Genomic DNA, 24,539 nt, shown 5'->3' with positions numbered 1-24,539 from the left:
TTGAACTTAAAGAAAATGAAAATACATGCGGGAAAGACGTACATTCATCAAGTTTCAACTATCTCCTTTATAGCAGACCGGCTTATAAGATGGAAACGAAGTAGGTATTTCACTGATTTATGTGATTGTTAATGTAGAACCAATGTTTTAAGTAATAAATAAAATGTAACGTTAATAGTCACTTTCATATCTAGTAGGGATAATACATGTATTTGGTATTAACATTTGGATGAAGAATGTATATATGTGGTGTTTACACTTACTTACTAATCCAGTTTAAAAGGGTGTATCATATAAAATACTAGTAATGACATGCTATGTCGTGAATGTCTGAATAAATAAAAACGATGACGCATATCATAATGGATTATGTCACACTTCTCATGAAACACTAATGTCAGTTGTTACTTCTATACAAGTGCTTGTGTAATTGACATCTGTATATGATTGTTTTGTTAAATAACATGAAGAAAATGTTGTCAATTTATAGAAACAACTTTGAGAAGGCTTATTGAAGCAAAATTAATAAGAAAATACCAAATATTTTATTTTAATAAATACAAATGGTTAAAATTATTCATACACAATTTTCAATTATGCATAATTTTGTTCGATTGAAACTTATTGAAGTTCTTTGGAACCTGCCTGAATATAACTACATGTACTAGTCAAATATCAACTTCAAAGGAACAATGGTGTTATCTTTTCAGTGATACATTGTATGCTGATTACCTGTGCAGGAGGAAAATGAAACCAGACAGATTATGGACTCAAATTCAACCCGTAAAAAAGCTAGGAACTTGCAGTCACTGAGTGTTCTTGTTTACAGTCATGTGTTCAATGCTGCAACAACATTAATAGCTGGCTTTGGACTCAACCTTATGCATCTTAAAATGATCGTTGAACGCGATGGTCTCAAGAACATTTTTATAATGAATAACTCTGACGGTCAGCCCAGGGTCACCAATACCAAGCGTGTTTTGGAGACACTGATTTCAACCTGTCGAAGTTCTTCAAAGAACTACCATGACAATCATGTATTTGTTTTGTTTGTCATAATAAGTTTAATTTTTAATATTACTAGTATCACTAGTCATTGATAAATTGATAAATCTATTTTCCTTTAAACGTGTTTGATTGAATGATTAAACGTGCCTTGTTACTTAATTATTAATGTTCTTATTTCCCTGTAACATTTTCAAGTCTTATTTATAGAAGAACGCATTTCAGGTGCAATTTCAAACTAGGTTAGCAAATCTTACTGCACTGAGTAGGTTCCATCTCACACATGATATATGAGATGTATGTATGTTTATATGTTTATGAGTTTATTATAGGCTTTTCCTCTTTTTTTATCTATTTATAATAGTTTTTGAACATTTAGCTCATCTTTATGCTCACATATAAAAATCTCAAATTCAGTATGGCGTTTCTGGAAAAGGGAGGTAACCTTGATTGTAAAGCGGGAACTTTTCGTTTTCACTGGCGACCCCCATTTTTAGCTTATTATTATAAAGCCTATTATATATGAAATATATAAAGTGGAGCTATTCTACTCAACCCGGCGTCGGCGTGAGCGTGAGCGTACAAATGTTAAAGTTTGCGTACCACCCCAAATATTTCCTATGTGCCTTGACATATTGCTTAAATATTTTGCATACTTATTTACCAACATGAGCCCAACCTATTAACAAGAGCAGACAACTGTATCAAGCATTTTGTAAGAATTATGGCCCTTTGTTCACTAAGAATATACATATCATTAATGTTAAAGTTTGCGTACCACCCCAAATATTTCCTATGTCCCTTGACATATTGCTTTAATATTTTGCATACTTCTTTACCAACATGACCCCCAACCTTTAAACAAGAGCAGACAACTGTATCAAGCATTTTGTATGAATTATGGCCCTTTTTTCACTTAGAATATGCATATTATTAATGTTAAAGTTTACGTACCACCCAAAATATTTCCTATGTCCCTTGACATATTGCTTTAATATTTTGCTTACTTCTTTACCAACATGACCCCAACCTTTAAACAAGAGCAGACAACTGTATCAAGCATTTTGTTAGAATAATGGCCCTTTTTTCACTTGAATATGCATATAATTGATAAATCTATTTAAAAGTTTGCGTACCACCTCAAATATTTTTAATGTCCCTTGACCTATAGCTTTCATATTTTGCAAACTTCTTTACCAACATGACCCCAATCTATAAACAAGAGCAATCAACTGTATCAAGCATTTTGTAAGAATTATGTCCCTTTTTCCATTTAGAATATGCATATTATTGATAAATCTATGTTAAAGTTTGCGTACCACCTCAAATATTTTCAATATCCCTTGACATATTGCTTTCATATTTTGCAAACTTTTTTACCAACATGACCCAAATCTACAAACAAAAGCAGACAAGTGCATCAAGCATTTTGTAAGAAATATGGCCCTTTTTTGTCTTAGTAACTGAATTTTTTCGTAATTTTGCGTTTATATCCACTTGACTTCTAAAGTATCAAAGCTATTGCTTTCAAACGTCAAATATGATCTTACTACCATGAGGGTACTGTACCTGGCAAGTTAAATTGTACCTTGACCTTTGAATGACATTGACTCTCAAGGCCACAAGAATACATTTTAGTTAAATTGCCATAACTTATTTATGTATGATAAGATTTTATTCCTAATTTGACAATACAACACTTACCTGAATACCAAAATGGACTCCAGCCAAACAAAACAATACCCCACGCCCCAACCCTGAATCCCTGCAGCCCCCGCCGCCCCCCCCCAAAAAAAAAAAATTTTTTTTTTTTCCTTTTTTATTTTTGAAAGATTGTCTAATAAATGACCACATTATACCCCCCGCTCAAACCCCCCCCCCCCTACCCAACCCCAAAAAACTATTTTTTTCTTTGAAACATGGTTAAAAAAACAACAACAAATATTTATTTACTTTATTTTTGAAGGACCATCCAAACATCCCACCCAAGCTATTGCTATCAAACTTGAAAAAAAAAGTTATTAGTTTGTTTTATGTCTTTACAAATGTTCAATAGATTGTTGAAAATATACCTGAACTATTACCTTGACCTTATTGAACAATTTCCCCATGATGGCTTATGTTATACTGTCAAACACTCGAATAGTCGAGCGCGCTATCCTCTGACAGCTCTTGTTTTCTTTATTTTTCATTCAAGCATACATTGTAGATGATTTCTATGTTCGAAGATTGTAATTTCCTTTTGCCATGTTTTTTTATGCCCCCTTTCGAAGAAAAGGGGGCATAAAGTGATCGGGCTGTCCGTCTGTCCAACTAACCATCTGTCCGTCTTTCCGTCACACTTTTCGTTTAGGTTTCGAAAAATGCTCATAACTTCTAGGTCCCTTGAGATAAAGCCTTCATATTTGGTATGCATGTGTATATAGACAAGGCCTTTCCATATGCACACAAATTTTGACTCCTGTTACCTTGACTTTGAACTTAGGGTCTGTGTTTAGGTTTCAAAATCTGTGTTAAGGTTTCCAAAAAATGCTCATAACTTCTATGTGCCTTGAGATACAACCTTCATATTTGGTATGCATATTTTTTTGTGGACAAGGCCTTTCCATACGCACAAACATTTTGACCCCTGAGACCTTGATCTTGAACTTAGAATCCGCGTTAAGGTTTCGAAATCTGCGTTTAGGTTTCGAAAAATGCGATAACTTCTATCGAAACGTTTATAGGGGGCATATGTCATCCTATGATGACAGCTCTTGTTTGACAATTAATTTAAAAAAAAGACTCGTGACTAGAGATTGCAATTTTTCTTGTTTTCGAAGGATGATGACATCACTTGTTTGTTAATTTTCATGCCCCCCTTCGAAGAAGAGGGGGTATATTGTTTTTACATGTCGGTCGGTCCGTCGATCGGTCTGACCACCAGACGGTTTCCAGATGATAACTCAAGAACGCTTAGGCCTAGGATCATGAAATTTCATAGGTACATTGATCATGACTGGCAGATGCCCCCTATTGATTTTTAGGTAACTAGGTCAAAGGTCAAGGTCACAGTGACTCGAAACAGTAAAATGGTTTCAGGATGATAACTCAATAATGCTTACACTTAGAATCATGAAACTTCATAGGTACATTGATCATGACTGGCAGATGACCCTATTGATTTTCAGGTCACTAGGTTAAAGGTCAAGGTCACAGTGACTCGAAACAGTAAAATGGTTTCAGGATGATGACTCAATAATGCTTACGCTTAGGATCATGAAACTTCATAGGTACATTGATCATGACTGGCAGATGACCCCTATTTATTTTCAGATCACTAGGTCAATGGTCAAGGTCACAGTGACTCTTAACAATAAAATGGTTTCCGGATGATAACTCAAGAATGCTTACGCCTAGGATCATGAAACTTCAAAGGAATATTGATCATGACTGGCAGATGACCCCTATTGATTTTCTGGTCACTAGGTCAAAGGTTAAGGTCACAGTGACTCGAAACAGTAAAATGGCTTTCAGATGATAACTCAAGAATGCTTAGGCCTATAATCATGAAATTTCATAGGTACATTGATAATGACGGGCAGATGACTCCATTTGATTTTCAGGTCACTAGGTAGGTCAAAGGTCAAGGTCACAGTGACTCGAAATAGTAAAATGGTTTCCGGATGATAACTCAAGAATGCTTACGCCTAGGATCATGAAACTTCATAGGTACATTGATCATGACTGGCAGATAACCCCTATTGATTTTCAGGTCACTAGGTCAAAGGTCAAGGTCACAGTGACTCGAAACAGTAAAATGGTTTCCGGGTGATAACTCAAGAATGCTTTCGCCTAGGATCATGAAACCTCATAGGAACATTGATCATGACTGGCAGATGACCCTATTGATTTTCAGGTCAATAGATCAAAAGTCAAGGTCACAGTGACTCGAAACAGTAAAATGGTTTCAGGATAATAACTCAATAATGCTTACGCTTAGGATCATGAAACTTCATACTTACATTGATCATGACTGGCAGATGACCCCTATTGATTTTCAGGTCACTAGGTCAAAGGTCAAGGTCACAGTGACTCGAAACAGTAAAATGGTTTCCGGATGATATCTCAAGAATGCTTACGCCTAGGATTATGAAACTTCATAGGAACATTGATCATGACTGGCAGATGATCCCTATTGATTTTCTGGTCACTAGGTCAAAGGTCAAGGTCACAGTGACTCGAAACAGTAAAATGGTTCTCAGATGATAACTCAATTATGCTTAGGCCTAGAATCATGAAACTTCATAGGTACATTGATAATGACTGGTAGATGACTCCATTTGATTTTCAGGTCACTAGGTAGGTCAAAGGTCAAGGTCACAGTGACTCGAAATAGTAAAATGGTTTCCGGATGATAACTCAAGAATGCTTACGCCTAGGATCATGAAACTTCATAGGTACATTGATCATGACTGGCAGATGACCCCTATTAATTTTCAGGTCACTAGGTTAAAGGTCAAGGTCACAGTGACAAAAAACGTATTCACACAATGGCTGTCACTACAACTGACAGCCCATATGGGGGGCATGCATGTTTTACAAACAGCCCTTGTTTCTTTATTCCTTTTGTTACATGTTATAAACTATCATATTTATATATATTATGCATTTATCCATTAACACATACTAAAAAAGTGTTGTTTGTTCAACAATTGGATGAATATAAGTGAATTTTGTAAATAAATGGTTCACAAAAAATGTAGGAAAAAAATCTGGGGGGTTCAAAACTGAAAATGTCAAAAAAGATATTGTACGGTGAATTGTATTGAAACTTTAATGATCAATGCAGAATACAACAATACTTAGAAATATGCGGAGATAGAAGACAAAATCAACATGTCAACACCCTCAATCTGCGCAGAAAGCGTTAACTTTTTCATACAATTTTCTTTTCTTTCATTTAAATGAATGCCGTTTGAGTCCCGGTATAGCTACGGTACATAAGAAAACCGGCGCTTTGCCGGAATGTCACTGGCATTAACCGCGGCTCTGCCGGGGCATTACCGGCGATGACCGGGGTGAAACCGGGGCATTGCCGTAGCTCTGCCAGGGTCTGATGCTGGTATAGACACGGTGAGTGCCGGCGGTGTTAGGTATACCGGGGCTCTACCGGGACGCTGCCGGCTTTCACCGGGGCACTACCGGCGACAACCGGGGCTATGCCGGAACGCTGCCGGCTTTCACCGGGGCACTACCGGCGACAACCGGGGCTTGACCGGGATAAACCGTAGCCAGTCCGGGTTGACCGGGACCCTGCCGGGCTGTTGAACGGCTTCAACCGGGGCGGCACCGGGAAATAGTGTGACTGCGTTAAAAAATATCTACGCTACGAATCATCCCGGTCCTCGCTGGTCGACCGGCGTTAGCAAACTGGGATGGACAGGGGCTCTACCGGCAAAAGTGAGACTTGGGCTTAAGTGGATTTTCTTTTGTATACACATTACACAGGTAGTATGAGTGTTTTCCTGATCTGTTAATTATGTAATAGAAAACTATTTTAGGCTATTAAAAGGTATTTATTTGACGCCAACAATAACAGTTTTTTTGCGGCCATGTTGTTGTTGTATATCTTCACCGCCTTTGTAGACGAACCTCTACCAGATCTGAAGAGTTGAACAAAAGGTTATCGTTCCCACAACCAGTATCGTGTTGTCCTCCACCGTCTATGTGCACTGTAGTATATACACAACTATTGCCTTTTCTTGCAGTCTCTGAGCTTCTGCACTCAACCGCTAGGGTCAATCCGTATAAATTTGGACAAAGGGAGAAATTCGGACAAAACATCCTAAATGCATTTTACGTCACACTAAACCTAGCCCCAGGCCTTCAGCGCCTACAGCGCCTACAGCGCTTTGATTATTATTTTGACCTAAGCTTCCGAATGAAAAGTCGTTCAGTCTCGTAAAAAGTAATTATGTAAAACTAACATTAATTAAAACAAGAGCATAAATAAACGTCCAGAGAATCAGAAAAAACCTTTGAATCCGAAAATTTACTTGCTCGTAAAAAAAACCACAGCTCCCTTGATACATATGTATGAGTTTCCGATTGATAAAGAATGTTTTTCAATATTCCACCACTTTTTGTTTAATTTATTTATACATAATACATACCTTACTATATATAGTAACAAATTTGTACAGTTGTTCATGCCATTATCACCATTGCGGGGTCATTATAAATATTGACATTGAGTCTGCCCTTCCACGTTTTATACATCGAGCTACTGTATTGTAGCATACGACTCCGGGTAATGTAATCAATTCCTCGAGACATGACCTCGGGTCGCGTCAATACAACCTTGGTCTGAATTATGATCTCGTACTCCAAGAATGAAACATGAAATTGGACTCTTAGTGTTGGTACGAATGCTTGTGGCTTATATTTATTAACTTTTTGCGACAAAAGCCATTGAGAGGTAGTAATCTTTACTCAAAGCTCTTACGTCGCTAGAAAATGATTGCCAGTATTTATGTGCTCAAAGTTCCTAATCTAATAAAGTCATTAAAAAACCTTTTAATACTTAAAGCGATGTTAACTCAACTAGGAGGGAGCATAACTTACTATTACATGCATGATAGAAAACATGCGGCTATATACTTTCAAAGCATTTGGTGTTACTCGAACATTTCCACACGGTAGATATTGAAGTAAGACTAGCATGACTAAATTAATCAACGAATTAATGGGGTTTAAATCGTTATTAAAGACATCAAATATATGTTGTTGTTTTTTAAACTTATCGATAACTTTCAACGTGTTTTTAATATCGAACCCTACCCGAAGAATACATTTAAGAACGCAATCCCTACAAATTAAAAGAAACAATCAAATAATAATAAACAGAAGAAGGCAAGTAAAAGCGATGTTATGGTAAATATAGACAGTCTACTCTAACACCAATAGAGCGGAACTTGTGGGCTATTTACTCGATAATAACACACACCATGTTGTTCTGATACGCTAAAATAAACGAATTTAGACAGTTTTACACAACAAAAATTCCACGGTCATATTGTGTATTGTTGTTATATCCATTTTGCATGCTCAAAATAGAAGAAAAAATCACTCTAATGTTAGCAATTGAATTAAAATGATAATAAAGACAAGTGAACATAAATTAATGACAAATGTACAATTGAAATTGTTTGCATGTTACTCTTCGTTAAGTCCCAAAAAGATGATATCAAGCGTTGTTTTCATGGCAAGGAATTAAGCACGTTGAACGCTTTTGTCTTCGATCTTTCTGTAAAATAAATAAAAAGTAAATTTTATTTTAAAAAATACAAAGTTTTAATTACACTAAAACGATGTTGAATAGTATATAGATAGACGCAGTAATCGCAATTTTACAAATTAAAACAAAATTGTATTGTGTGCACATTATTTATGTTTTCGGTTTGCTCGAGAAATGCTCTAATGTGCAATCGCATGATTCGTTTCATTTTGATAACAGTGTGTTTGAAAAGACGATATAACATTGTATTTTTAATGGAGAGGTCCTTAAATAGGATATATATATATATATATATATATATATATATATATATATATATATATATATATATATATACAGGATGTTAATCAAGTGATTTAGCATGTCAAAGACATTCTCATCAAATATATATAAGGTGTTCATAAAAAACATATAATATGTTCATCATAGACATCTTATATTTTCATCAAAGACATTTTATATGTTCATCAAAAGAATATTATATGTTCCTCGAATACACAAAAGATGTTTATTTTAACCATATAATTTGTTAATGAAATGCCTATACGATGTTCATAAAATAATTTGAAGATGTTCTTCATTGCATATACTATTGAGTCGACTCACTGTTTTTGCACAGCTGTAAAATATACGCATGTGATGATGATGATTATTAACCATATTAGCGAGACGAGTCCGACTACAACGCCCAGTTGTAAGGGATTGCAGGTATCTGTTAGAGAATGGTGGGTTGATGTCGCACACTCATCTGCGGCATTAGAGTTCGTAGCATTTGCTACTGCTGGAACAGTTTCTGAAATTATATTTTTCATTTGGGGGTAACATTTACAAAAAAGCAGTAATATTATGTTTACGAAAAGAAACACTCGACTAATACGATTCACCACGCCTGTCTCACAGGCCAAGGGTGTTAAAATGGATAATAGAAACTTGATTAGATAATATAAACATATTCATTACTTTTTCACTGAAACAAATGTATTCGATCATTAACTGATTGACAGGTTTTTATTTGTAAAATGCGCACACATGCTGTGTATACGTATTGCACTGTCAAGTGACTTTTAAAGCAAAATTTGCATATCTGTGTTTTTCATTATCTTAAAGTATAAGTTTAAATAACAAAAAAATGTATCAATATATTTTCGACATCGCTCTTATTTTCATATGAGAGTTTTGTTCTTGAAATTCAATTTTACAAAAGTATAAATTAAACATTTTCAACGTAACATTATCCATACAAATCATTTGATAAATTATAATTACGATGAACACCTTATACAACACATAATCATAAATAAGAGCACAATATAGTGTTCATGAGGGAAAGGAAAGCTAAAAGTAATATAAATACTCAAAATCAACGCATATTTCGCAAAAAAATTCGTAAAATAAAGTAAACTCATGCAAAATAAGTGTTCCTTATAGCAACAGCAAAAATTTCAACGCTAGATGTGGTATGGTAACATAGATTCAAAGCGATACAAGACGCTCGTTTTAATATTTGTGTGACACAATATATTTCATTGTAATTTTCCGCAACGATATCTATTGATACGACACACGAACACTAACTTGGTGCATGAACATGTGTTGAATATATTGTCCCACAAAAAAAGAAAAGCATTTTGTATCTTGTAAAATCTATGTTACCAGATCACATCTAGCGTTAGAATTTTGCCTACTGCTATAAGGGACATTGATTTGTTTTGTGGTAACTTTATTTTTTCGAAATATTGTACGAATTATTCGTTGATTTTGTGGGTTTATGGGCTTTTAAATTGAAATTAATCTTTAGTATATCAACAGCGTAGCATGGTTGTGGTCCCATAAGCAACATATATATTTGTGTGCGTAAACAACGCATTGGTTTGTTTAAAAAAAACTGAACACATTTATAAAAATTACCAAGACAACTATCGTTTTAGTCAAATAAAAGGCTTCTTTAAAATTACACTACATTAAAATATTAACTCTAAAAACCGTAACATAAGGTGAATGGTTCCAACGAGTAAATGATACGTATCGCATAAGAGTAACATCGTCGTGGTCTAGTCGTGGTTTACACAGTTCTAATTGAGTAGGGCTGTCGTGGAAAATTATGCAGCTTGAACATTGTATTGGCTTTGGGTTGCATCGAAATGGTGTTTGAAACAGCTAGTGTACTGTTATTAGCATCGTAGCGTTATCGTGCGCAAACAAACAGCTCGTTCAAAGTTATAAGTAACCACCAACAGTACAATCATAAGGGTGTTGTACACAGCATTTACACAGTTATGCGTATCGCCAAATAGAAGTAACAAACAACATGGTGAAGTAAACATTATGTATAAAGTTTTACCTATCGCCAAATAGAAGCAACATCAATGTGTAGTTTACAGTCTGTACACTGTTATACATATCGCCCAAATGTAGCATAGTCATTGTGTGGAAAACAGCTTAGACACATTTATAAGTATGTCACAAGAGTAGCATCGCCATTTTCTAGTACTATGGAAGTATCGCATAACATGCATCATCATCCTGTAGTAAAAAGCTTATACTACGTTTCACAAGTGGCCGTCAGTAGCTCTGTGATTGTCTCGAAAATAGCTTGTCGTAGGTTATATGTTAAGTATCGTCGGTTATTGTCATTAAAATAACATACTATTTTTAAAATGTGAATACAGCTATTTTGGTACAGATATGAGTTGCATGTACTTTAAATTTATCGACATGATTATCGACAACTACCAACATGAATGCAGAGTATTTTTACCGCACCCGTCACTGCAGGAGTTCTTGTCGAGACTTCCGGTACTTGTATGGAAGACACATTTCTGATGGGAAACGGACCTGGAATGATATACGTTTTGATTTTATTGAATTATAAGTATGTACGCTCTAGATGTAATAAACATGCAATTTTCATTTTGATAATGGCAAACAAAAATTGAAACTATGGTTTGATTAAAAGCTTCCAGCATGATTGTTTATTTTTGTGAACATCAACCATTAACAAGTTTATTTTTAAATTAAATATTCAGACTAATTACAGGTTGAACATGTAGAGCAGTAGTATCGGATCATGTAGTCACTGCACAATCTTGGGTACTTCAAACATACGGAACCATTATCTACGGAACACTGCACATTGTCACAGGTATTGTGGAAAGGGATACCGTCTACAGTCTGGCATTCAACAGCGGTGATAGTGCCAGTTGGACAGAAGGTATGTTTTTCTTGATAACTCCAAGACTAAATAAAATTTAAACCACACGTTCAATTATGTATATGTCGCTACGAATAATCAAACTTTATAGTTTGAAATTATGAAAGTGACGCTGAGATCATCATACATATAAATTTAATATAATAAATAAGACACAGTTTACGTCATGAATTGTGCATAATACATACCTCTCTGTCGCCATCACCAGTGTCCGGTGTGTCCATGTTTATCCAGGCTGACCATTGGCTTAAGCACGAAAGATGAGAAGGCGGAACTTCTGTGGGTGTTGTGACTATATTTGGTTAATTAAAGAGATATATTTTACAAACATTCTAGATAAATTAGTTAGTATGTTACATAATGATGTTTACTAGTTGCGTATATTTACTCTAGATGTTTAAAAGTCTGCGATTGATATTTATTTCGAGAAGATATTAAGCGTATACGAAGAGCCCATGTGTTGTATTTAGTAAAAGTTGTTATTTATAATTTTTTCGAATTATTGAAAATTTATGAATAGTTGTTACCAATCTCTTAATGCAAAAAACACAGTCAATCTGTATATATATTCAAAATCCTTTTTTCTAATGTGTTTGCAAAAGTTTTCCCATCCTCCCCCTGAAAGGGTAATTTTTTGACTAAATTGTCCTTCGATTTGTCCTATGTAAGCTTTATTTTGCAAAAAGGCTAAATGTAGACCAAATATGAAATAATTAACGTCATTTTTAATAATCCCAGCAATTTTCTTTCGACCAAGATTGAGCATAATCTAATTTAGAACTTTTTAAAAAGCATTTCATTATTTTTCTTTTCATTAAAGAAAATAATATAAACATGTCATTAAGCTATTCTAAAAAATAATCATTCAATTATCTCATATCCACAACGTGAAAGCTGCCGCCCACTTTAATTCAGGAAAAAAAAATCTAGATGGAACATATGGTAGTTAATGACTCCCATTTGTCATTATGTCATTTAAGACACAAAATAAATAAAATGTATGACTTGATATTCTGTATATTAAATCACTTTCCGACAGAAGCGTCTATTTTATGAAGATTTGCCAAACTTTTGGGTCATATGTCTGGTTACAATATCGACGCATTCGGATAAAATTACACTCTAAACGAATAAATTAGCCCCCATGACAATCACGTAAATATTCCATCCAATTTTGAATAAAATCTTCCAAGCCGTTTAGAAGAGCTAAAAAGTTTCATACAGGAAGTCAATCATTAATTACGTCATCGACTACGGCCTGCAAACTAATATAAAAGTGGGTATGCACGATTTTTATATGTGCTACATTGTAACATATTGATAAAAAAATAACACAAAATAGGCAAAAATAATATAAATTAAAGACGAATTTCATAAAATGCAGTAAAGAAAAATTAGCGCCCCGAGCCAATTGTGACGAAGATTTCGTACATATTTTCCTACAATAACCGAAGCATTCGTCTTTTTATTAGGATCGGAGTTAGTGTTCGTGTGTCGTATGAATAGATATCGTTGCAGGAAATTAAAATGATCCGTAAAACAAAATTTAGATTCACATCGTACATGCATGATATACATGCTGGCGAAATCCCTTCCTCTTGCGCACAATTATTGTTTTGTAATTGTTAGACTTGAACTGATTTGCCCTTTCTTACTTGGGATTCTATCAATTGCAAGTATTTGATCGTTTTGAAGTTTGACCCCTTTATCCCGCAGTAGACCTATTACTTTTGAAGGTAGATTTGGCATAGATTCCTGGTTATCTTTTTATATATCCATTATTTTTATATTATTTTTACGTGAATACTTCTCGTTAAAATGTGAGAACTTTATAGATTCAATGCACTTTTGTGCATTTTTATTTACTGTATTATTTAAAATGCTTTGACTATAATCGTTTGTACAGAGGAAATAGTTACATTTTGAGTTTCAGTTTCGAACTCTAGAACCTTGATGTGTTCAGTCAGGTCTTTAACTTTTTCTTGCACTTGTTTGCAAACAGCTTGATCTAACTTTTCTTCAATTTCTTAGGCTATGTCATTTTTTAATTGGGTTAATATTCCTTCATTGCGCTTTTCTTCTTCAGAAAGGATGGAGGACAGATTGTTTGTAATCAGGCTTTCAATTTCTTCTCTTTTGAAAATATATTTAATTTAAAGTGTTAGGAATTTTAGAAACTGCTCCATGGTCTCAGGTTTTTGCATGATTCAGCCATCATTCAGATTGTAATTGATGACTTCTGAGTTGGTGCGTTTTGGTCTTTCTTCCCCTTTGGCTGGCATTTTCCGAGGTTGTTGGTATTTTTTCAACACTTTTGAAAGATCCTTTTTACTCATCAACTTATTTTGAAGTCGAGCTCAGAAGACGATATAAAAGCTTTAAAGCGTGTCTGATTGATTCAGTCTCTTGTAGTCCGTGTTGTAATAACAGGGCTGTTCAGTAATCCAATAATTGTTATTTCAACTGCTGATTCAATCCTTCTGCAATATTTAAATCTAGTAAATATCAAAATTACTATTTTCCAACAGACAAAGACATTTAACATCAATATCTTATTCCTGATTTATTTGTATGCCATTATTATTCTACGAATAGTATTGCTTTAAATACAGTTTGACGATTTTTCGTTAGACAAATTTAAGAAATATTTTACTATTCAAAAATAACGACATAAATGCATCTGGTTTCTACCTACTTCGGCATACAAAGCGTTCAAAAGTCTGAAGCTTTCACATTTAAAAGCCATTTGCAGAATTTACGTTTGTCTCGCTTAATATGTTCAGCTTAAATTAATGCCCACACCTTCAATAATTAAGAATCGAGGCAACATATGCATCAAACACATTAAACATGAATTCAACAGGTACATTCAACGATTTTATAACAATAAATAATGAGTTCATCGCCCTAAGCACTTTGCCTGTTAAAGTATGTGTGGCTTGTATAAATGCGCCGCTGCTTGACAGAACTTTTCCCAGGATATATAAATTGTTCACGAGATAAATTCAATTTTGTCCCTTTTTTAAATTGTCTTTATGAAAGATGACAATATTTGTCTTGTCGACATTGACGTTTATATTCCACTTCGTGCTCAATCAAATTGTTCATGGAAGATTGTTATCCATCAACGGATTCAGAGATTAATACTGCGTAATCGGAGAATAATAGAAGATGGATTGATAATTCATCAAAAGTTATGCCCGCATTTATATCAGCTTGTAAGTGCAACTCAATATCATTTAAGAATAATGAAAACATATTTACGGAACATATCTCAACTTGAAGCGATGTCGGATTAAAAAAAGGAAATACTATTCATATGTTTCTTGAAATACTATTCACATGTTTATCACAAACTTTAATCTGATTATACAAAGATCAAAAAACGGACAACAATTTTTCATAGCTCCCATACACAGGTGGAAGTAACGGACCAAGGATAGTATTTTTCATATATATATTTTTAGGAGCCCAATATATTCAAATAAATATATAAAATCATGTTTAATGAGAAAAAAATTGAAAAAAGAGCCATGAAAAAAAATCCCCACCCTCTGATATTGAAATCATAACAAGGTCATTAACTAGAATTTATCATAGACCTGTCTTCGCCGGCCGCAAAAATGTCAAAAGTAGCTTTAATCAAAAGCATCCATTGATCCTCCTATGGGCTATGCATTATTTGACACGCTTCGTTGTTTCAAAGGAATAGGACGCGAGCTATCGATTAAGGGGCAAAAACTCAAAAATATTGTTTGAAAGTCTGTAGAAGATTTATTCGGGTTGACAAACGGACTCGAAATATTGCTCGGTTTTCGACCGACTGTGAGTTAACGGCTGGACAGATTTTTTTAAAGTGAACTTTTTTTGAAATGTTGTCTAATAGCCCATAGGAGGATCAATGTATGCTTTTGATTAAAGCTACTTTTGACATTTTTGCGGCCCGCGAAGACAAGTCTATGATAAATTCTAGTTAATGACCTTGTTATGATTCCAATATCAGAGGATGGGGATTTTTTTTTCATGGCTCTTTGTCAATTTTTTTCTCATTAAACATGATTTTATATATTTATTTGAATATATTGGGCTCCTAAAAATATATATATGAAAAATACTATCCTGGGTACGTTACTTCCACCTGTGCTCCCATAATATAAGAGTTTAAACCGCAGATGCATGCGATCCGTTAAGTCATATGGCTTTAAATTATCGACAAAACAGCAAAATAGTTTGTGTTTATTGCTTATACGACCAGCTGTGTGAGAATTTTCCAGACTTAAGAATATGAAAAAATAAACGTTTCAATGCGTTTACTATTACATTGGATCTTTCTTTAAAATATTCGTAAATAAAAGAGTCCGAAGAACATGCCTTATTATTACATATTCCGTTTGTGGCCCTGACAATGTCTTCAAGTGATATGTGTCTATCGAGTTCCGGGTAAGAACTGTCAGAGTTACGGTTGCTGTCAATATTGCGAACAAAATTTACATTGTTCTCATTATTACCTTAATTTTCTCTTTAAATCAATTGTTTCTCCGTTCGGGTTTTTGGATCTTATTTTTTGAACATTTTCCAAAATTATGTATGTGATTTTGATATTTAATGCTGTCCATCTTGCGTCCTAACATACGATCAAAATCTGGCTGACCTTTAAGACAATAATATTTGTATGATTCCTTTTTTTAAATACTGACTGGCGATTGGTTTCGTTGTAAGTTTTGTTATATTGGTAGAAAGCATCCTTACATTATTTACTTTTTTGTTCACACTCCTCATTATATTTTATTTTTTATTTTTGTCGTATGAATCGAATTTATTTGAATCGGATTAAATAGAGCAAAAAGCAGATCACCTTTAGACTTAACATACTGGATAAAAATTGAAATTAGGTCGTCTGTTTCATCGTTATTTTCTATCCCGCGTATTCGACATGACTCAAGATTTGCAATATCGCTCGATAATTCAGAAATAGAATTTCATTTAACAAATGGTATTGGTCCTCGCGTATATTTTTCTAGTTGTTCCAGCTTTTGGATTATATTCAAAATGGCATGATTAGAACATTCATAAAAATCTCTTATTTCAAAATGCACAATTATTTTCAAAGTTTACCGACCGTGTAAACAGTCAATTAAACTATGCCAATTACGTGTAAAAGACGTTATTCTTCCAATATTCTTATCTTTATGTAATCTACCTTTACAACTCGAACATGTGGGGCCATACATAAACCTACAATGCGTCCCCGAAGCGGTATGAATTCAAATCACAAGTTTCCCTAGACATAGGATGGTCGATGTTTATAAAATTGAGATAAAATAAACTACGATCATACGCAATATAATATAACGTTCGTTTCATTCTTGAATGTGTATCTCTCGTAACATAACCCGCACCTAGCTCGCTGAAATTATTAATATCCGATTCAATAAATAAAAATATTCCCATTAAATCTAAAGTTAACAGGTGAATTTTCGGGTACTATATATTAAGTATTAAAATAGTGTTTATCAAAATTAATCCATAGGAGACAATCTATTAGACTTTTTGTTTATGTTCTTTCAAACGTCCAGCTAAAAATTCAATTTTCTTCGGATTTTATTTTTATTATCAAGCATATTGCTGCCAAGTTGTCGACTTTGTTGAATTTCTAGGATTTTGCTCTCAATTTGGGAAACATTTTTGACCATGCACTCACTTTTCACCGTCAGAGTATCTATTGTTGCTTGGATTGTTTCTTACTTTCCAGGTTTTCTATCAGTATTGACCATCCTGTTCAAAAGCATATTGAACAGTGCGGTTAACTCTGTATTTTGCTGTGAATAAATTGGATTGGGGGTTGTCGGCATATTGCATTGTCCATACCCCGATGACGCCATGAATTGACTACTGTTGAAATCACTGTTACTGTTAAAGTTACATGGCTGCGGTGGCATTGTATTGAAACATTGACTTGCCTGCAACAATGAACAATTTAACTGTGGCGACTTAGTTGCGTTCGTGGGTGTGGATGTCGCTGCTCCTGAGATATTTGCAAAGCTCCGATTGTCCGCCGTATTTCCCTTTGAACGCGTACTCTTTCTCGTTTGTGTTTATACTTGAACTGTCCCAGATGAACTGTTTTTTCGCTTTGTAGGCATTTATAATCCACAGAAAAGGTGTACACTAATTTCTCACATACTTGTCACATTTCATTTATTGTTTATAACGTTTATTACTAATAAAATATATTTTATCTCCACTTAAAATTTTCCAAACAACCTTGCTGACGCATGCGCACACATATGTGTAGGTGTAGGGATGTGGGCGTGCGTGCGTGCGCGCGCGTGCTGGCGTTTGTGTTAATCACTTTATTGCTTCGTTTGTCTTCCTACAGATATAATCATTTCGAATATTTTTTTCAATCAGCTGCAAATCATAGTGGTCTAGTATACATGCTTATATACGCTGTTAATCGTAGCGTTCAATGGTAGCAATTTCGTGGCGTAGTAAATAGGTTTTGTCAACTTATACATTTAGTTTAGAAAATCGTCGTATTGTATCGTAATTAACAATAAATACCAGTTATATTGATTTTTGGCGATATTATACTACCTACCAGCGTGATACATTTTTACCTTGACAGGTATCCGCTGCGAGCCTTAAGTTAGAGTGTTATACACATACCCGTTACTGCTAAAGGTCTTGTCGCTTCTTCGGGTAACTTGATGGGCAACGCAGGTTGGGGATCAAAGTATGCTGGAATGAATGTCTAAAACATTATTGCAAGAACGCAATTAGCATTAGCAGGTGTTCTCACGTTAAATCCATCGATCATTGTTGAAATCGCGTTGCCTTATTGTGCCAGATGATTGCTGATTGCAATTTCTGCACATTTAAACTTATCACCTTTTCATGCTTGCCTAACAGGTCATACCTCTAGAGCATCCATACTAATATACATTCAAGTATTTTGTTAATTATCTGACATGTCCTTATCCACCGTGTTTTTGATGTCGTTTCTTTTTTACAGCATCAAAGTGTTTTGTTTTGCCATGTACTATATTTGATGCCATGTACACGATATTTGAAAACTATGTACAAACAAATCATGTTTTTGTTTTATTTTAAATATCATAATGTATTGGTTTGCTATATTGGGACAAGTTATCTAACCATTTCACCGAAAACAAGGCTGCTGCGGCGTATTTAAACAGCCAATACTTTACTTTTAACTTAACTACGAAATGTTTTTATCCTTAGCCACACGACCTTCATTAGAAACTATTTCTTTGATACCCATGTTTGAAAATACTGTTTTCCGTGGCCTCAATTTAAACAACGATGCCCTTAATCACCATGTCTTTAAGCATTATATATGACCTCTTTCCATTCATTTATTTTCTTTTATTTTCTTTGTAACCTTCTAATTACACTGTCTCCGTTGGCGAGTGTGAAATCCAACAAACACACCTTGTCTTCATCTGTAAAGGCGGCATGGCTTAAACCCAACTGTTCCAGACATCACACTACCTTGTCAAATGACGTTCTACCCTTAGCAATCATGCCGCCCACCCTACCACAAACCTAGTTCCTTTTGCTAAACCTCATTTATCATACCAAGATGTACAGCAAACAAACTATATGTTCCTTAGCTTTTCTTTGCTCTGGTGAAATCCACCATAACCCCGGTCCTAACTCACCAAGTAGTTCTTTACACTCAGATTACAGTCATTACTTCAACGACAACGGACTCATCATCATGCACCTGGATATTCATAGTCTTAGACTAAAGCTTGACATCCTAGAAGTCGAGGAACATCCATACGACGCACTCGTCCTTACGGAACTTGGCTAAACTCCATACTTGACCATGACATCGCTTTATCGAATTTAAGCAACCATAGCGCAGTGACCGTATAAATCGTCTTGGCGGCGGTGTAGCTATATACGTTCGAGAATGTACCCATGCTTCCATGCGACAGATCTGTCTATGAATGGCCCCGACTCTCTTTAGGTCGAGTAATCAACAAGTAAAAACAATATCTTGCTGGACCTTCCTGGAAAACAATATTAATCAATCGTTTACCCTGGCTTGCTATAATACCATTATCACTGGAGACTTTATATGAAAGTCCTCAGCCAAACCCCAAATAAAATAATAAACTTTGTGGATTATACAACTCTGAACATCTTATCTCCTCATCAACTCACATCACAGAACACTCTAGGTCACTTTTCGATTTAACCTAGGCAAACACAATCACATATTTTCCAGCTTTGTTAGCTCAATTCAAACGACGTTTATGGGTCTACGTCAAATGAAACTATGATAACTACAGAGACGGCCTTCGGACGACGTACTGGTACAGTCTTCTCGACAACGACGGCCTAGAGGCCTATCGATAGCATCACATAATATCCCAAGCAAAATAATCACGTTCAGACCTTATGACATCCCATTTATATCAAACATGATTAGAACTCTCATAAAAAAAAACGTCATTAAAAAGCACACAAGTAAATTACGCAATAGCATAGAACATTTTTAACACGCACGAAATTTAGTAACAAACTAACATTTTACGACCACAATTCGTAAACAAGGCAATTACAGCCAATGACAAAGTTATTCTTCTCCATCACTGTTTTCCTCTCAGTCAACTGTCGACGATCGAGATCACTCACCTTCACCAATTAATCGTTTTACGGATTCCTCTTTGCGAAGCATCACCATTACGCCCAAAGACGTTCAATACGCTCTTTTTGCTTCTTTTTCCCAAGCAAAGCAAGTTGTCAAGACATGGTAAGTCCAAGGCTTCTTAAAGAAGGCATACTCGAACTTTCTTTACCTCTTTTAGCTTTCTTTAATAAGCTCATGTACAATTCGTATTTCCCTAATACGTGAAAGCTTGCCTACGTTACGTATATCTTCCAAAAATCAGATAATTCGAAACCCTCCAACTACCGCCCTATTTCCCTACTTAGTTCCCCCGGAAAACTAATGATGCGCTGTTTACACAAAAACATATGTTATAATCTAACGACAAATAATCTTCTTATCTTTTTCCAATCTGGATTCATCAAAGGTGATTGGACCATTAATCATCTTTGATGTCTTTACAACGACAAACATACGAAAATTAACGACAGTAAGGAAGTGCGTGCCGTATTCTGCAATCTTTCAAAGGATTTTGCCCGAGTCTGGTATCGTGGTCTAATCACAATACTTTCGTAGTTTGGATAACGTGACCCTCTTCCTAACTAGATTATGTCAAATCGTAAACAACGTTTTGTGATTGCAAACTGTATACCATTCTATCGCCAAATAAAACAGGCGTTCCTCAAGGCCCAATCCTTTACCCCTTATTCTTCTTCGCTAACATTAGCGATATCTTTTCTGCTGTCAATTTAAACATCCGGCTCTTTGCCGACGACAGCAATCTTTACATGTTAAACAACGACATTGCAACCATACATTCGTGGTTCCAGTGTTTACTTTACTCGTTAATCTGAGAAAACTGAAAATTTTTGTTCAGCAGGAAAAGAAGTTAACAGCATCACCAATCTCTAATTTAGGAGTCTTAACATATCCAAGAATTTGGCACAAGCACATGGTCTTACAAAATGGAATGCTTATATCGCAATAACCTTGAAAATAGCTTGGCGACTTATCGATATCCACAGCTCGCTTAAATACTACATAAATCACTCCTGTCTCAAACAAATGTACTGTGTGCTTATTTGCCATAAAAGTGAATAGTCTGATGCTGTCTAGGATCATTGTAGCGAATATCTAAAGCAATATAAAGAAGTGAAACTCCAGCTGCTGAGGCAGTAGTTCATTCTCATTATAAACAATTAGTTGGACCTTTATTTAAGGCAAGTGACCATTTGCCAAAACAGTACGAAACAGCATATTACGAAACAACATACACACATAGAAGAATAAAGCTGGGGTCACCGCCTTGGAACGGTCAATTCAAAGCATTGGGGGTTTAAACCGGTTTTAGAGCGCTCAACCTCACACTTGACCCATCAATATTCATGATACATATAATTGCACATTAAATTTAACCTCATAGCATTGCAACTCAAATTAAACAATAATACAAGGGAATTTAAAAGAACTCAAATCAGCCCACGTAGAAGCTTTCCATATATGTACAGGAGCAACAAAATATTGAAGCATCCACAAGCTCCTTGACGACTTAACATGGAATACACTCTCGGAAGAAGGAAACAACATCTCCTACTTTTATTTTTTACATGACACATGGACTTTCACCACCCTACATGTCCGATCTGATTTTAAACATAAATCATACCCAATAAGACGGATACACCTTAAGACACATTCAAAATGACAAAAACCACGCACGCAAGCATATAGTCTGCCGACATAATGTGCCTACATATAATCTGTTACAAGACAAAGACCGATTATCTTGTGCAGAAAACGATTTGTTGTTCCGCGCTGTACATCGATATATTATAGCAACTAAACGTTTTGCGAAATACGTGTAATCGGCTCTCTACTGCTCTACAACAAAACGATTAATATACAAAAGTTGTTTTTATATTTATCTTAAATATGGTCTTCTCCTACCCTTATTACATGTAAACTAAACACTTACAGTTCAACATCTGCCCACACTGTCTGCAGTCCCAACCCCACACAAACGGAGAGGAATAAATAACAGTGTAACACATCGACTTTGTTTTCCTATCCAAAGCACATTCAATTTTGTTATCCTTATATTTCGAATAGTGTTTACATGTGTACATGTCTACATGACACATTTGCTTAAAATAAAGTTAAAACTAGTTAAAATTTCTATTAAAAAAACAGCTAAAGATATCAACTAGAAATATCACACATTTTTTTAAGAATACTTTATTCAATGTTTCATTAACAAAATCAAAATCCATGGAGCTCTGACTCTTTTGGACAACGTTTCGCATGTTCAAAGCGAATTATTCAATAAGTGTTGATTTCGCATATTATTGTTTTCTGAAGTTAATATAAAGAATAATATTTTCTAATAGTTGATTGACAATGTAATATTATCTAAATAATGGTGTCATGTTACAAGGTTACATTATACTAAATAATCGAGTCAAGTAGGGCTGTACTCTCTAAAGAAATCATCACGTTTTACTCGAAGGCATGCTTTACACTTAAGACTGTTGTTCTGGTTTGTATTTTTGGAGATATCGATAGGGTAATCATATGTGTTACTAGTAAATCTCTGAAATAGGATAAAGTTAGAGACTATAGTAAAACATACGCTGAAAAAGATTACATTCAATTATAAAACGGTCGAAAATAAGAGGATGTATAAACATTCGTGTTTTACTTGTGTCGAGTTCTTTCTTGGCATGTACATGACGTATCTTTTTTATTGCTTAAATCGATTAAGCTTAGGATTCTCTTTATGAAAAGGTATGATTATGCGCAAATGTTGCATTTATTTCCGTCTAAAATTGTCGCTTTTACATCGAATTATATAATGAAAATATTTAGTAATTGTGACAAAGGAGTGTATGCCAATAGACCATTGCAGACAGGGCGATTGTGAAAGCAGCCACGTAGTTTAACACATGCTCGTACTGTAAGTGTTACTTATTGTATTATGGCAATATCACATTACACATTACCTCATACAAAAATTATAAAACTGAAATAAGGCAAGTTTAACATTGGCATTAGGACACGACCTTTAACTATTTGTAGCCGGGACCCGTATTTTGGAATAGACTAACATTTCATTGGCATTCAGCGGATTGTAATCGCTGATACACATGTGTCAAATGGCCATGAGAACACTAAGTTGACATTCGTGAAACTGAGCAATTAAAATTGGTATTTATTTAGTACATGCTTGATTGATGTTTTCGTTGTAGTGATTTTCAATGAAACTATACATTTTAGATGTCATATTGGTGACAATTTACTTCAAAAAGATATTGATCGTTTACAAATATGGTCGTCAAATCATGGATCAAGTTTAATAAGATCTACGGGATATATTAAATTAATATTTACTTGATCCTGTCTTAAAGTTTCTACGAAATACGTTTATTACGGAATCCCGATAGTGCCAACTATAATCTCGCACTTCTTTCATCAAGGGCGACACTAGACACACGAAGCGATACTTGATCTTTTTCTTGACAGTCGCGGCGACGCACGATATTTTTCTTGATAGTCACGGCGACACTTGATCTTTTTTTTGACAGTCGCGACGACGCACGATATATTTAACACGATATATCGCCCTTGTGTAGGTAGCCAAAAAGGCGATATATCGTGTTAAATATATCGTGCTTCGCTGCAACTGTCAAGAAAAATATAACCAAGTATCGCTTCGTGTGGCAAGTGTCGCTCTTGATGAAAGAAGTGCGAGATTATAGATGGCACTATCCGGATTCCGTAGTTTATACATAAATAACTAGTTATTAACAAAACAAGAGTTGGGTTAAACATGCCTTTATGAGAATACATGTTTAGTTGCAAATCTGTTTAAGAGTGGTCGGGTTTTTGTTTAATCATTTTACAACGGGATAGAATTGTGTATATGCACTAAGGCAAAAACAGCTTATACATTCAAGGCACAAATACAATAGTTCGGACTAGTTACCTGTGTCAGTGTATTTACACGAGTATCGGATCATGTAGTCTCTGCATTGTATGGATGGGTAATCAGCCTTCAAACACACGGTATCATTCATAATGGGACACTGCACTATTCTACCATAGAAGTTGTTGCCGTCTATTGTCTGACAGTCCACGCTGTCGTTTTTTCCACAGAAGACATATGTTTCTCGAGCGCAACACGACTGACAAGTGAAACATAACTTATTTTTTATATCCGATTTAGAAAGTTTAAATGTCAATATTAACCTATGGTAAACTATTAAGTCTTGTAAATGCCTAACGCTTAACTATAAACATGGGCAATAGTAAACACACTTCTGTTAATACTATGAAAGTAACATGAGATTAATAACATGCAAATTCAAATAAAATTGTGTGGTATTTTACCACCTTTCTTTTTC

At 34.9% G+C, this 24,539-nt stretch overlaps 1 protein-coding gene across 1 annotated transcript; it reads right to left on the bottom strand.

The window, feature by feature from the left end:
• Positions 1 to 8,009: 8,009 nt before the first annotated feature.
• Positions 8,010 to 24,290, bottom strand: LOC127856574 (mucin-2-like). The gene is made up of 7 exons (XM_052392871.1): positions 24,122 to 24,290; positions 18,165 to 18,236; positions 11,684 to 11,787; positions 11,320 to 11,521; positions 11,048 to 11,119; positions 8,891 to 9,077; positions 8,010 to 8,293 (listed from the first exon to the last, which is right to left on the bottom strand). The coding sequence occupies exons 1-7, from the start codon at positions 24,210 to 24,212 to the stop codon at positions 8,260 to 8,262; spliced, it is 762 nt and encodes a 253-aa protein (XP_052248831.1). The 5' UTR covers positions 24,213 to 24,290; the 3' UTR covers positions 8,010 to 8,259.
• Between the last annotated feature and the right edge of the window lie 249 nt (positions 24,291 to 24,539).

Source organism: Dreissena polymorpha, chromosome 13, assembly GCF_020536995.1.
Source record: "Dreissena polymorpha isolate Duluth1 chromosome 13, UMN_Dpol_1.0, whole genome shotgun sequence".
In the NCBI taxonomy this organism is placed as follows: Eukaryota; Metazoa; Mollusca; class Bivalvia; order Myida; family Dreissenidae; genus Dreissena; species Dreissena polymorpha.
Note: the sequence above shows the minus strand (reverse complement) of the source record. Positions and strands in the feature narration are given on the sequence as shown.

What these genes read in the sequence shown, in the direction of transcription:
- LOC127856574 (XM_052392871.1), bottom strand. Translation starts at nt 24,212, where the DNA reads ATGAATGATACCGTGTGTTTGAAGGCTGATTACCCATCCATACAATGC. An exon ending in GTGTAAATACACTGACACAG is followed by an intron (nt 18,237 to 24,121) that starts GTAACTAGTCCG and finishes CATTCATTCCAG; the next exon opens with CATACTTTGATCCCCAACCT. An exon ending in TTTACAGCTGTGCAAAAACA is followed by an intron (nt 8,294 to 8,890) that starts GTGAGTCGACTC and finishes TTTATTTTACAG; the next exon opens with AAAGATCGAAGACAAAAGCG.